General features: G+C 36.0%; 1 protein-coding gene across 2 annotated transcripts in view; it reads left to right on the top strand.

The window, feature by feature from the left end:
• RAB6A (RAB6A, member RAS oncogene family) overlaps positions 1-12,002 on the top strand; it is a 53,190-nt gene extending 41,188 nt beyond the window's left edge. For both annotated transcript variants that reach the window (XM_081153390.1, XM_081153391.1), the window contains exons 7-8: positions 8,480-8,546; positions 9,782-12,002. In XM_081153390.1, the coding sequence (XP_081009516.1) occupies positions 8,480-8,546; positions 9,782-9,846 (132 nt within the window). In that variant the 3' untranslated portion in view covers positions 9,847-12,002. The remainder of the gene's footprint in view (positions 1-8,479; positions 8,547-9,781) is intronic.
• Positions 12,003-14,529: the final 2,527 nt, after the last annotated feature.

Below are 14,529 nucleotides of genomic sequence, written 5' to 3' on the forward strand. Positions count from 1 at the left end.
CCTCCTGCACACTCCCCACCAGGGATCCAGCCCACAGCCCACCCTGTGCCCTTACCAGGACTCGAACCGGCAACCTTTTGGTACACTGGACAATGCCTAACCAACTGAGCCACACCGGCCAGGGCCTGAGAATTAGTATATTATTTATTTATTTATTTATTTATTTATTTATTTATTTATTTATTTATTTATTTATTTTTTAAATATATCTTTATTGATTCCAGAGAGAGGAAAGGAGAGGGAGAGATAGAAACATTAATGATGAGAGAGTCATTGATCGAGCCCACAACCCGGGCATGTGCCCTGACCGGGAATCAAACCCTGATCGCCTGGATCCCAGGTCGACGCTTAACCGCTGAGCCACGCCCAGCCAGGCAGTATATTTTTTAAATGAAGCATTAAGTGTGTATGAGTGTCAACTTTCTTACTATATTTTCTGATTTTACAATACTGGAAAATAGAAAAGGAACAAAACACTCCTTGATCTTGAACTTCTTAAATCATCAATGCTTGTCAGAAGAAAAATATTTGTTTGTAAGAAAGGGGAGGCCTTTGTGAGAAATTAGTGACAGCTGATGGGCATCGGTGCTAATAGGTCAATGAAAGCTTGTGTACATAAAGTGGAGTTACATGTGAGTGAGTGAGTGAGTGAGTGAGTGTGTGTGTGTATGAGAGAGAGAGAGAGAGAGAGAAAATTATTTCTGCTGAGATAGCATATGTACTGTAAGCACTGGTAGCAATGGTGTCTTTTCCACAGTATCACATCCCATGTCTACCAAAGTTCTTGACTCATAGTAGGTCTTAATCTTGTACTTTTACTATGTACCTTAATCCACAGGTATCAGGTACCTTCAGTATTCAAGACCACTTTAGGTAAAATTACATAAAATATGGGTTTTTTTATTTCAAAAAACTTATGATATTGTTGAGCACTAGAGTCATATTCTCATAAAAACTCTGCAGTAAAGGGTAGATAATACATGACACGCCTAGTAAATGCTACAAACAGTAAGATCCACAGTAATTATTGAGATGTAAAATGAATGCTGGAACAAGGAGATAAGTTGAAGAAATGAGTAAGATCACAACAGTTAGGATAATCATGGAGGGCTTTGTTTAAAAACACCACAATCTGAGCTAAACCTCTTGAGGAGTATATTTGATTTGGACAGATAAAAGACAGGGGATACTCCAAGGAGGAAGAGAAATGAACATATAATACAAGACCACCTAGCATACATTTATATAAATATTATGTCATAAATATTAACTTTAAAACATTTCTTTATTGTCTTCTTACCAAGCAAGCACATTACATACAATATGGAAGTGCTTAGATAGTTGTTGAATACAGGAACGAATCTATGTAATAGTCCTCTAAGTCAGCTACTATTGTTGCTCTGATTTTAGAGAGAAAATCTGAGGCACAGGTCTTATATAACTTTCCCAGAATTGCCTAAATACTATGTGTCAGAGCCACTTAATGTACCAGGTACTTATCTTTCTTAATTCTCATAGTATCCTTATGAAGTAGATAGATATATGAATTTCACTGATAGGTAACCAAAGTTTTAGAGGCTAAGTAATTTGCTTAAGATTATAGCTCAAGGCTCTGGCTGGGAAGTTCAGTTGGTTAGAGTGTTGTCCCAGTATGCCAAGTTTGCAGGTTCAATCTCCAGTCAGGGCACATAAAAGAATCAACCAATGAACGAATAAATAAGTGGAACAACAAACTGATGTCTCATCTCCCCTCCCCCCCCTCCCCTCCCCTCCCCTCTCACCCTCTCTCTAAAAACCAATAAATAAATATTTTTTAAAAAGATTATAGCTCAAGCTCTAATTTGAACAGTCTATTTAGTTCCAAAGTCTGTGCTCCTACCCGTACACTATTCTGCCTGTCTCATATTTAGTCTTACCCCTAATTTATCCTTTTGTACTTCACATCCCTAATACAGTAGGACTTTAATGTCACTGAGTGGGCAGGAATCCAAATATATGATGACTATGAACTGGTGAAAAGAAGAATATTTGACCATGCTCTTATTCAGTCATTAATTAACTCATCAGATGTTTATTGATCATCTCTTACATGCCTGGTTCTGTTATATTATAGGTGCTGAGAGAGAATAGTAAAACATCTTAAGTCATATAATTATGAGTTTACACTCTAATATGTAGAGTTAGGCAATAAATGAAAATGTAATACTTCAAGAGGTTAGAAGTGCTGTGGAGAAAAATAAAGCAAGGTCAGTGAGATAAAGTGTACTGGTAAAGGGAGTTAAATACTCATGTTTTATAAAGGGTAATCAGTGAAAGCCTCTCTGATAAGGTGATATTTGAGCAGAGACCTAAAGGAATTGAGGAAGTGAGTCATTTCTATATCTGGGGAAGAACATTCTAAGCATCAAGTGCAGTGACAGGATCAAAGGTACTTGTCATGTTTAAGGGATATTAAGGAATTCAGTAAAGTTAGAGTGTAGTGAGGGAAGGGACAAGTGATAGAAATTGAGCTCATAGGAGAATCGTTTTAGGTGACAGAGGTCTAATTCCGCATAGGCTGTAGTTAAGGATTTAAACTTTTATTCGGAGTAAGGCAGGAAGCTGTCTGAAGTTTTTAATTAGGGACTTGACATGAGATTTAGTATTTAAAAGAAATTACTGGCTGTTCTGTAAAAAATGGACTGTAGAGGGTAAGGGTGGAAGCAAGCAGACATGTTAAAATTGCAACAACAAAAAGTATTAAACTAATCCTTCATTTAAGACATGATGGACTACCAGATCTAGCAAAAATTCAAAGTCAGCTAATACTAAGCACTCACCATATGAGAATTACAATGGTGTATAAAATATTCCTTACCCTTACAAAGTTTATTTTCATAATTTTTCTTTAAGTTGGTGGAACTGATTAGCTTAGCTTGTTCTTTGAAGGATGGGATTTCTTCTTGCTTATAAAATACTTGTTTAAGCCCTGGCCGGGTAGCTCAGTTGGTTAGAGTATTGTCCCAGTCTACCAGGGTTGCAGGTTCAATCCCAATCAGGGCACATACAAGAATCAACCAATGAAAGCATAATAAGGGGAACAACAAGTCAATGTTTCTCTTTCCTTTCTCTAAAATCAATAAATAAAAATTAAAAAAAATTTTTTTAAGTACTTGGTTAATTTTATAATAAGGTAAGAACTAATAGCAATGATTTTACTTTGAGATCTCTTCCAATTCACTCCTTTAAATTAAACACCTAAAATTGTAGCCCAAAATATTCAACTTGAAAATTTCTATGGAGAGCCTAGATGCAGATTGTCATCATCTCCAGATCTAATTCCCATAGCTTTCACTGCAATTTAAATATGACTATTTTCCTCTAGAAATTATAAGTAAAATACCATACAACTGGAGGTCAAAGTGGAATTAATACCCTTTTTCCAGAAAAGAAAGTGTTCTGGTAAGCATGCTAGCACGGATGCCTGAGAACGCCTATAGAAAGTGGATACTCAGTGAGTACAAGTGTGAGGATTTTTAAATATATTACCAACTGTACTGACCCCATACTTTGTCATATGTGATTCCTAATATAGCCAAATTCTCTGTTAGTATATCATTGGCATTTAAGAAATTGATTTTCCTTTAATGATTATTTAAAACAACTTAAACACCTAGAGTTTTTTGTTTCCTGTCATATGTATTTCTGTGAGGATAGAACTTGACTTTTGTAAAGCATTTTCTTGGCTCATTTTGGGATGTCCTGAGTTGAGTACAGGTTAGTGACATTGATTCTTTTAATCTAATTGAAATGTTTTGAATGAGCACCAAATTTTAAAAATACGTTGGTTAAAACTATAGATAAACATTTTTGGTCATAGAAAATGGATTAAGTTTTTATGTCTGATTTTTTGTTAAAGTATTTCACAAAGCAAATTCTTACCCAGGATTTGCAGCTATTTCTTCACACAGCACTTTTCGCAGATAGCGTAAGGTAATAGAAAGAATGTGAACCTCGGAATAGCTCTGCTACTTATTTGGTGTGTAGCAAATAGGTCATTACCTCTCATTATATTTGCATGTTTTAATTGAATCCTTTTTTTATTTGATTGGAGATACTATCCAGCAGCATTTGTTTTTTTCATCAAATTGAAGTTTGATTATTAGAGTTTTCCTTCACTATCACTCTCTGCATATACATTTAAAGTCTCTTTTATACTTCCTTTTTCTACAAGGAACTGAGTAAATTGATTTCTTTTGTTGCCCATTTGTTGCGGGGTCTGGAGGATTCAGTGGGCATAACTATTGCTAGTTTTTCTTTCACTTGATAAAAGAATAGCCTTCTCAGATCTGTGATCATATGCTAAGTAGTAGTATGGATAGTCTGCCTAAGGAATTAAATGATAATTCAGATGCAAGTGAACCCAAAAAAGTCATCAGCTAAAGGCACTAATCAACTGTATGTACTGCACTCTATGCTTTCTAATGTATTTTCACACCCATTAGTTGTTTGTTCAACTAGCATTTTTTTAAAAAAACCTACTGCATGTCAGGTAGTAGGATGACAAAAATGAAATATGAGCTTTGCTCTCAGAGGGAAAGACAGGGATGTAAATAGACCATTACATTTAGTGTAGTAAAAGCTCTGAAAGAAGAAATACAGGATGCCATTAAAGTATATAGAAGTATTTTATTATATAGGAGGAGGATGGGATTGGAGGAATCTGGAATGAATTAAGGAAGTTTTCTAGGGAACTGTCAGGATTGGATCCTGAAAGGTAAGGGTCAGATAGACAGATTGGGCTGGGAGCAGGGCAGAAGATATATATTCCAAGGAGAAGCAGCAGCATTGTGTCCTTTGAACCTCACAATTACGTTCCCTTTTTTATTAGAAGAAATCTAAAAATTAGAGAAATTCACATCCTTGAGGTAACAAAGCTGTAATGGGGGGTAGTTAGTACTAGAGTTTCTTGGCTCAAATTTTGTACTCTTTCTATAAACATTGAATATTGTGTTATATTATGAAAATAGGTAGACAGGTGTGACTATAACAATACCCTCCCTAAACAACCTCATTAGTTAATGTACTTTTCATTAATTAGAACCTATTTTAATTTTTTAAGAGTCTCAAAACTTGTAAACCTCATTTTATTTCATTTTCATAGAAAGTAAACAAACCTTCCCTGGAAAGAATATGCCTCACCCATGAAAAAAAAAATTCCATTTCTAAGTTAGCCTGTAAAATAACCTTTGATATCCTTAGGAGCTGAAAAGATTATGCATTTTGCACAGATAAGTAATTTAATAAATATTTCATGTCAGAAGCAAGCTATGGCGTCTTGGAAAGATTTCTATATATTTCTAAGGAAGAATATTTCACTTCTGTTCTAATATTTTCAGAAGGTCTCTCTTAACCTCCATACCTTTTCCAGCAGTTTTACATAATTTCTTAAAGCAGAATTTTGTACCTGTAGGTGTTTTGCTATAGAGTACTAGAATCCACTGCAGAATATCACATTGGAAAAACTTTCCATTCCCCTAGCCCACAGGACCATGAGTTACTATGACTAGTCTTGTTTATTAAAGACTTCCTAAATAACAGATAGGTCCTAAGCAGTTAGCATAACATAACATGATTTCCCTTGAGCTTTATAATAATCTAGTCAGTTAAGTATACTATTATTTTAAACCCAATTTACAGATGAGAAAACTGAGGGACAGACAGATGACCTGTCATCTAAGTGGCCTACCCTGAATGTTAAATGCACTTTACATTTTAGTTTTTAGCTTTCTGCCATCTCACCCTAATATCTTTCGCTTTCAATATGTGATGTTATGTCTTTGTAGCCATAGTAAGACACTAAGTCCTCATGCAAACTGCTCTTTTAGTGCCTTTCCTTTGTCCCCAGGACAAAGTTTATATTCTTTCCAGGTCTTTCTTAGTCTGTCCTTCAATATATACAGCTTCATCCTAATTCTTTTACATATTCTATGCTCTAGCCTGTCAGGACTGCCTAACCATTCTTAAATATGCCTTGTGCTTATCTACCTATGAACATTTTATTCAGGCAGTTCTTGCCTCTGATAATTTTCACACTTCTTGTCCTTTGCCCTCATCTCTATTGAAATCAGAAATGTGCTGAGTCTACATTGGGCTAGATGACCAAGTGTTAAAATCATTGAGACCAAGACTGAATATCACCATTACAGAATGAATTTCTGGGATACAAGTTCTGATCTAGTGCCACATTGTTAGCTGCTAGATTATTTCTGTAGTCACTATATTTATTGCCCGTTTGCAATACTCAGTAGATGGTTATTTTTAGGTGATGTTGTGGGGGAAAACATTTTTAGACTTTATTTCTATAAAATATGTTTTACTTCATCCTCTATATTCTTTGTGTCTAGGTGAAAGGTGATTTTTAATGGGTGTTAGACTTTTTCTTGATGCATAAAACTTTGAACTGCCAGTTGTCATTCTTTCAGTTCATTATCTAATGCTAATACACAAAAACTTCAAAAAGATTAGAATTGTCTGAATTAATTACATTTTAATAAACACTTTCTAGCTTTACAAGGGCATAATACTCTTTTTTCCTAAAGTTGTCTAATTTACTCTGTCAGTCTAATTTTGTATTTCAGTTTTGTGAATTTTAAGTAAATTTTGTTCATAAAATTAGCAGCTTTGAGTCATTAATTATTGCAGCATGTATTCTTGTATCTAGAATGTTGATTTATACTTGAAACTGAGTATTCATGTATTAATCCAAATGCACCCCCCTTTTACAATTAATGTCATATTGATTAGATTAATGCTAATTTACACAACCGCATGATCTTTGATCATGCACAATTTCTAGATTACTAGAATATGTTAAGATAAGCATTCTACAATTTTAAGTCTTAATAGCTAATTTTGGTTGAATATTGAGGCTAATGCCTAACTTTGGGATACTTCTAAAGTGCTACTAAGCCATATAGAACCAAGACAATTATACTATTTCTCACGTGTTTCCTAATCCAATCCCATTGGGTGATTGCCTACAGATAAAAATTTGCACCTTTCCTATACTTTCACCAAACAGACTGCAGTCTCAGCCTTTCATCTCTTGCCTTTGTTCTTTCTGTTTCCTTCTCACTTTATTTTATTTATTTATTTTTTTAAATATATCTTTATTGATTTCAGAGAGAGGGAAGGAGAGGAAGAGAGAGAGATAGGAACATCAATGATGAAAGAGTCACTGATTGAGCCCACAACCTGGGCATGTGCCCTGACCAGGGAATCGAACCCTGATCGCCTGGATCCCAGGTCGACGCTCAACCGCTGAGCCACGCCCAGCCGGGCTCCTTCTCATTTTAACTGAGCAGCATTTATGGAGCACTTTGCACAGTATATTTTTCAGCCAAGTGAAATTTTAAAACTGCCATTAATTCCCAACTCAGATGTTACTCCCTAAAGATTTTTCCCAGCCTCCTGAGGAGGACTTTCTTTCATCTGTATTCTCGTATCATTTTGTATTTCCTTGGTTTATAGCATTCGTCACGTCGTAATGTAAAGAATTGTTTGAGTCTGTCTCCTTTGCCAAACTGTGAGCTCCTTTAATTAAAAAACTACATCTTGTTCATTTCTGTGTCCCTCGAGAACTTGAGACAATACTTCAAGTAAGCAGATGCTTAGTTTGAGGGAGTTACATCACATTTAACGTAGGAACATAGAATTTTATACTGTATGCCTAACAAAAATATATGACTGAAATAATCCAGCAGTTGTATGTGCCATTCTACCCAGTGAATGTTTGCCTAGGTTTGGGGACAGAATAGGCATGAATCTGCTGTTTCTTCAGTCAGTCTTTTCTGCTCCCACATGCCTCTAAAGTGAACATCTCACCAGACCTGAGTGTCATTCTCATCCTGAAGATATTTTTCATTACATCATATCAAATACAAGTCAACCACTTCCACCGGTGCTCTTTCCAGTGACAGAGGAAAAGCCAGCTGTGTTTAACTTAAGAGGTGGCATGTTGGCCTCTAACATAGTGCTTTCTTAAAGACAAGGGTAATTTTGACTAGACTGACTTTCATTATATGTACACTGACTTTAGAACCTAACCCTTTATAAAAGATAGGAATGCCACTATACAGTGTTACTGAATGAACAGTCTGTCCTGACTCTGAGTTCCCATAGTACAGTACTTTGTTTTTATGACTCAAATCACATTTTTGCTGCTTATTTCTTATTTGTTTGTTCATGTCTAATCTCACCAGTTGGAGAGCAAGGATCATACCTTTATACCTCTTTGTATTTGGTATACTGCTTTTCATACAGTATTCTATTTATAGAATAAATAGACATTTTAAGATGCTTTCATTATGGTAAGGTTTAAATGAGGAATAACCTAGAAGCCATATCCTTGAACTCAGCATTCAGTTGTCATCCACCTTTACTTGATACCTTTGCCAAGTTTTCCCTGCCAATGATCACATTTCTCTCTTTTCCACAGCTCTTCCGACGTGTTGCAGCAGCTTTGCCTGGAATGGAAAGCACGCAGGACAGAAGCAGAGAAGATAGTATCCTTTCTATTTCATTGGAAAATGTTTTTATCACTAGTCCCACTTGGTTTGCTAAGGAATATTATGCCATTGCCTTTTACAGCCAGGGATTGATGGCTTAGGAGCATAGAAGCTCTGAGGTTTTCTATAGCAATTGAGATCTGGTTATCCAAGTACACACTTTGTACCCTGCTGCTCACTACAATTAATCAGGGAGAGAATTTGTGTTTGTTTGTTTGTTTGCTTGCTTCCTTTTTTTTTAAATCGTCACCTGAGGATATTTTTTCCATTGATTTTCAGAGAGAGTGGGAGGGGGAGAGAGAGAAACATCACTGTGAGAGACACACATCCGTTGGTTGCCTCCCGTACATGCCCCGACCAGGGCCGGAATCGAGCCTGCAACCGAGGTACATGCCCTTGGCTGGGATTGAACCCGGAACCCTTCAGTCCAAGGACCGATGCTCTAATCACTGAGCCAAACAGACTAGGGCTGCTTGCTTGATTTTTAATAAGCAGGAAACTCTTAGAGTCCCAGTCTTTTTTTTTTTCTTTTTCTTTTCTTTGTCTTTTTTAATCCTCACCCAAGGATATGTTTTCTTACTGATTTTTAGAGAGCAAGGAAGGGAGGCAGGAAATAACTCTGTCTGGAGCTTTATTGTGGCTTCTGCTTTCAAAAACAACATAATGAAGTGAAGCACATCTAATATCAATAATTTCAAAGGATTTTGAATTTTGATATTTACATTGTTGTATATTTATCTTCTAGTGTTTTTCCATATGCAGACATTTTTATTAAGCCATACAATTTACAGCACTTTGTATTCAGCTCATCCTACTTCTAAATGTTTTGTTTTCTAAGCCTTTATTACTTCTAATAGCATAATGTGTTCTACAAAGTCCCATCATTTATTAAATTCTCTCCCAGTTGTTGGAGATATCTTGTGTATTTTCAGATTTTTATTATAGATAATTCCATAAGGAACATCATTTTTATATGGTTTCTTGCTCCTGTAGCATAATTTCCTTAGGAAAGATTCCCATGAATAGAGAGATTAACCTTATTCTACCCTTGCTGCATATAGTAGGTATAAGCAAGTTTATTCCATTTGAGCACCTTATTGTATTGTGAGCTAGCTCTATAGAAAATAGTGGTTGTTAATAGGAATGGGAGGGAGGGACTTGCCAGAGATGTCAGTGTTTAGCAAAACTGGAATTGTACTTCCCCATTTATAGCTCCTTAACTTTTGTTTCAGTGATTGACATAAAACTGGAAAAGCCTCAGGATCAACCAGTCAGTGAAGGAGGCTGTTCCTGCTAATCCCTCTTGGCATCTTCAACTTTTCTCCAGAAGCTCACTGCTTTGGCCCCCTTACTCTTTCATTGACTGCAGTGTGAATATTGGCTTGAACCTTTCCCTTCAGTAATAACGTATTGCAATTCATCATTGCTGCCTGTCTCGTGGAGATGATCTATTAGCTTCACAAGCACAAAAAAGTCAGTGTCTATATTATTTATATTTTACAAAAAGTCAAACAATTCCAGCGATAAATTTAAAAATTAGATACATTTTCTTAACTTTTTTTTCCTTTTTAACATTATGATAATGCACTTCAAAATGATGGAAATCTCAACAGTATGCGGCTTGGTAAAGGAATAGCTGTTCACAGCAGCACTTGCCTACCTACTTGACCTCTCCCTGCTTTTTTCACCTCTCCTTTACCTCATTCCCTATCATTATTCTCTGCCTCTCAAAACAAACGAGGTGGCAAAGCAGCAGTCAGACCAAGCCCATTGGAATTATCTTTCTATTTTAGTGATACCACTTGCTTTAGGCCTTGGGTCAAGATGTCCAAAATTATTCTTGAGCACTGAAGTAAATTACTTAGACCTTATTTGAGGTCAAAACTCGGTTTTTATCATGGTAGGCAGTGCTTGAATAAGAAGTGTTCTGGTGCATCTTTAAAATGAGTTCTAATGAACATAGTACTTACAAGTAATGAACACACAATGTATTTCTGACCAAGACTAATGACCCTTTCACATGTTAGACTCTGGGAGAGAAAAGTGAAAGTGCTCCAGAACAGGTTTTTGATATTTAATTATTCTAAAGAACTATCTCTCCCAAGATTCTAAAATTGTCAAGATAGAGTTATTCTGTTTGTTTAAAAAAACTTTTTTAAGCAATACATTTCTCCTGGGTTTTTGTTTTTTTAAAATGTTGTACAGGCAAGGCACTGTAGAAATAAAATTTCTTTAAGAAGAACCAGTGGAATAACTTAAATTTGGCGCCTTGATCAAAACTACTATACCCAGTAGAAACGATGATATCTAAAGCTTACCAACAAAAGAATCCTCAACAGAATAGCAAATATTTTGCTCAGGATACTTTAGGTCAGATTGAAAATGGTAGGTTTTCTTATAAGCCCCTAGAGGCAGATCTGAAAAAGCATACATAGAAGAGGGTAAGAGAGAATGGAAATAAAACTCAATATTATGCAGATTTATGCCTTATTTTTTAGCTTTTTTTAAATGTTAGGTCTTTTAGGCTGGTTTTGCTTTTTTTTAGATCTGTATAGTTTGGTTAATTAACTAGTAATTTAGTTTATATTTAAGCTACAATTAATCTTTTTTCTTTGGTGATATTTATTTCTTTGCCTCTTTTAAAACTACTTTTAATTTTCAGATGTTTAATCTGTTTAGAGCTTCATCACCATGGCAATGTGTATTTCCCTTAAAACACTGCAAACAAATATACTAGGAGTGCACCATTTTAATCTTTACTAGTTATTGTGAGATTGCTGTGTAAGTTAATAAACACATCTGTAAATACATTATTTGCAGGAAGAAATTTTCTGAGTTACAGCTTGGGAAAAGCCTGCTGAATTTATGTTGTAAGCATTACTTAACACAGTATAAAAATGAAAAGAACAAAAATATCTTCATACTTCCTCATCCCCTCATTACAACAAAACCCTTAACTAGGAGAACCTCGTTTCCCTCTTTCCTCTTCCTCCTCCCCTTCCCATTTATTATCACCTTCTAATATTCAGAGAGCTCTTGGATAATGGGTCTGAATAGAAAAATGTTTTAAGATAATCATTAGCCCACATACCAGTAACTTATACTCAAAGATGGGATGGAGTTGTAAAGTGCTTTTATAATACAATATTATTGTTAAAGGCAAGGGTTGACTTTTTTGTTTTATTTTGACATGGCATGTCCTGAAATAAATATCAATTCAATATGGCAAATGGGTCATATTCTTTATTTGGAAGAAGTTGTGATTTCTGACATGGGGTGATTGACTTCCTACACTATAGCATTTGATTCTTTTTATGTATCTTTAAGACAGTAGCCAGTTATGCTGCTTTTAATATTGTACTTTTATTTAGCTTGGGGTTCTTCAACTGAAGCAGTGAAGTGTGTTCATAGACCAAATTATTTTTAATAACAATTTTGCTGCCAAATATATATAAATAAAACACACAAAAAACCAATATTGATTTGGTTTCCCATTCCTGCCAAGGTGGTAAATTAGCATGTGTTTCTTATTTTCTCCCTAGAACTAAAAAGGGGAGTATAGAATCCAGGAAAATAAAATAAAAAGTGAGGGAGAGTGGCTGCAACTTGAAAAACAGGGCCAAGTAAGAAAAGTAGTTTTAAAGGTCGGCCTTTTCCTCCTCGCTCCTAACCCGACCTTTGCCTTGGGATAAGGACAGCAAACTACTACCTTCCCACCAAATCCAAATCCAGCCTGCTATCTGTTTTTTAAATTAAGTTTTTTTGGAACTCAGCCATACTTTCTCACTACAAAAGCAGAGTTGAGTAGTTGTGACAGACCTTATAGTGCAAAACGCTAAAAATATTTACTATCTGGCTCTTTACAGAAAAAAGGGCTAACCCCTACCTTGGTACAAACCATAGCTGTCCCATTTACTATAGAAACTGAAGCCATAGGCCAGACTACTGGTGCAGGTGCCCACGGGGGTAATATTAGGGCAGTATGAAATCCCTGATAGTGAGGGATTGATGAAGTGATCTGCCTGCCTTTGATCTTTTAGTACTCTACCTTTTCCCTTTTAAAACATCAGTTAGTGGACTGTAATCTAGGGAGAGTGCCTCCTGTAAGAGCTGCTTTTTCCTAAACTATTTAAAGGCTTCTTTCTCTTAGCATAATGTTTTCAGTGTTCATCCATGTTGTACCATGTATCAGAATTTTATTCCTTTTTATGGCTGAATATTCCATTGTATGTATATACCACATTTTATTTACTCATTCATCTGTTGATGGACACTGACATTGGTTTTACCTTTTGGCTATTTTAAGTAATACTGCTATGAACATTGGTATACAAGTGTCTGCTTGAGTTATTGTTTTCAGTTCTCTTCATTATAAGAGTGGAATTGCTGAATTATATGATATTCCTGTATTTAACTATGTTTAACTTTTGAAGACACGCCAAACAGCTTTTCATAGCAGCTGCACTATTTTACATTCCCACCAGCAATATAGGAGAGTTCCAATTTCTACACATCCTCATCAACACTTTTTATGTTCTGAATTTTTAATAGCCATCCTAATGCATGTGTAGTGTTATCAGTCTCATTGTGGTTTTGATTTTTCCATTTCCCTAATGACTATTTTTTTAAAAAATATGTTTTTATTGATTTTAGAGAGAGGCAGGGAGAGGGGGAGAGAGAAACATCAATGAGAGAGACTCAACATCGATTGGCTGTCCCTTGCATGCCCCCTACTGGGGATTGAGCCACACTCTGGGTAGGTGCCCTAACTGGGAATTAACCCAGATGACCTTCTGATGCATGGGGCTACCCTCAACCAACTGAGCCACACTGGCTGGACTCCCTAATGACTGTTGATGTTGAACCTCTTGTTTACTGACCATCTGTATATCTTCTTTGGAGAAATGTCTCTTCAAGTCCTTTACCCATTTTTAAGTTGGGTGGTTTATTTTGTTGTTGTTGAGTTATAGTTCTTTATATATCCTAGATATTAATCCCTTAATAGACACATGGATTTACAAATATTTCCTCCCATTCTGTGAGTTGTCTTTTCACTCTCTTAACAGTGTCCTTTAATTTACAAAAGTTCTAAATCCTGATCAAGTCCAATTATCTTTTTCTTTTTCTTTTTTTTTTTTTTTGGCCTATGCTTTTGGTGTCATATCCAAGAAATCATTGCCAAACCCAATGCCATGAAAATTTTCTTCCCCGTTTTATTCTAAGAGTTTTATAATTTTAGGTCTTAAATTTAGGTTTTTGATCCATTTTGAGTTAATTTTGTATCTGGTATAAGGTAAGAGTCCAACTACTTTTTTGTTGTTAATCCTCACCTGAGGGTATTTTTTCCATTGATTTTTTTTTTTTTTTTTTTTTAAATATATCTCTATTGATTCCAGAGAGAGGAAGGGAGAGAGAGAGATAGAAACATCAACGATGAGAGTGTCACCGATCGGCTGCAGCCCGCAACCCGGGCATGTGCCCCGACCGGGAATCGAACCCTGATCGCCTGGATCCCAGGTCAACGCTCAACCCCTGAGCCACGCCCAGCCGGGCTCCATTGATTTTTTTTAGAGAAAGTGGAAGAGGGAGAGAAGGAGGGCGGGAGAAATATTGATGTGAGCGAGAGAGAGACATTGATTGGTTGCCTTCCGCATACGCCCCATCTGGGACCAGGGATCAAACCTGCAACCCAGGTATGTACCCTTGATAGAGAATCGAACCCGAGACCCTTTGATGCGTGGGCTGATGATGCTCTGAGCCAGACCCGCAAGGGCTCCAACTTCATTCTTTTGCATGTGGATATTTAGTTTTCCCAGCAGCATTTGTTTTTGAAAATACTTTTCTTTCCCCATTTAATTGTCTTGGCACCCGTGTTGAAAATCAGTTGATGGCCATATATGTGAGGGTTTATTTCTGGGTTGTCTATTCCATTGGTCTGTATGTCCGTCTTTATGCCAATACCACTCTGTTTTGATTACTG

This window comes from Miniopterus schreibersii (genome assembly GCF_964146895.1).
Source record: "Miniopterus schreibersii genome assembly, chromosome: 12".
Taxonomy (NCBI): Eukaryota; Metazoa; Chordata; class Mammalia; order Chiroptera; family Miniopteridae; genus Miniopterus; species Miniopterus schreibersii.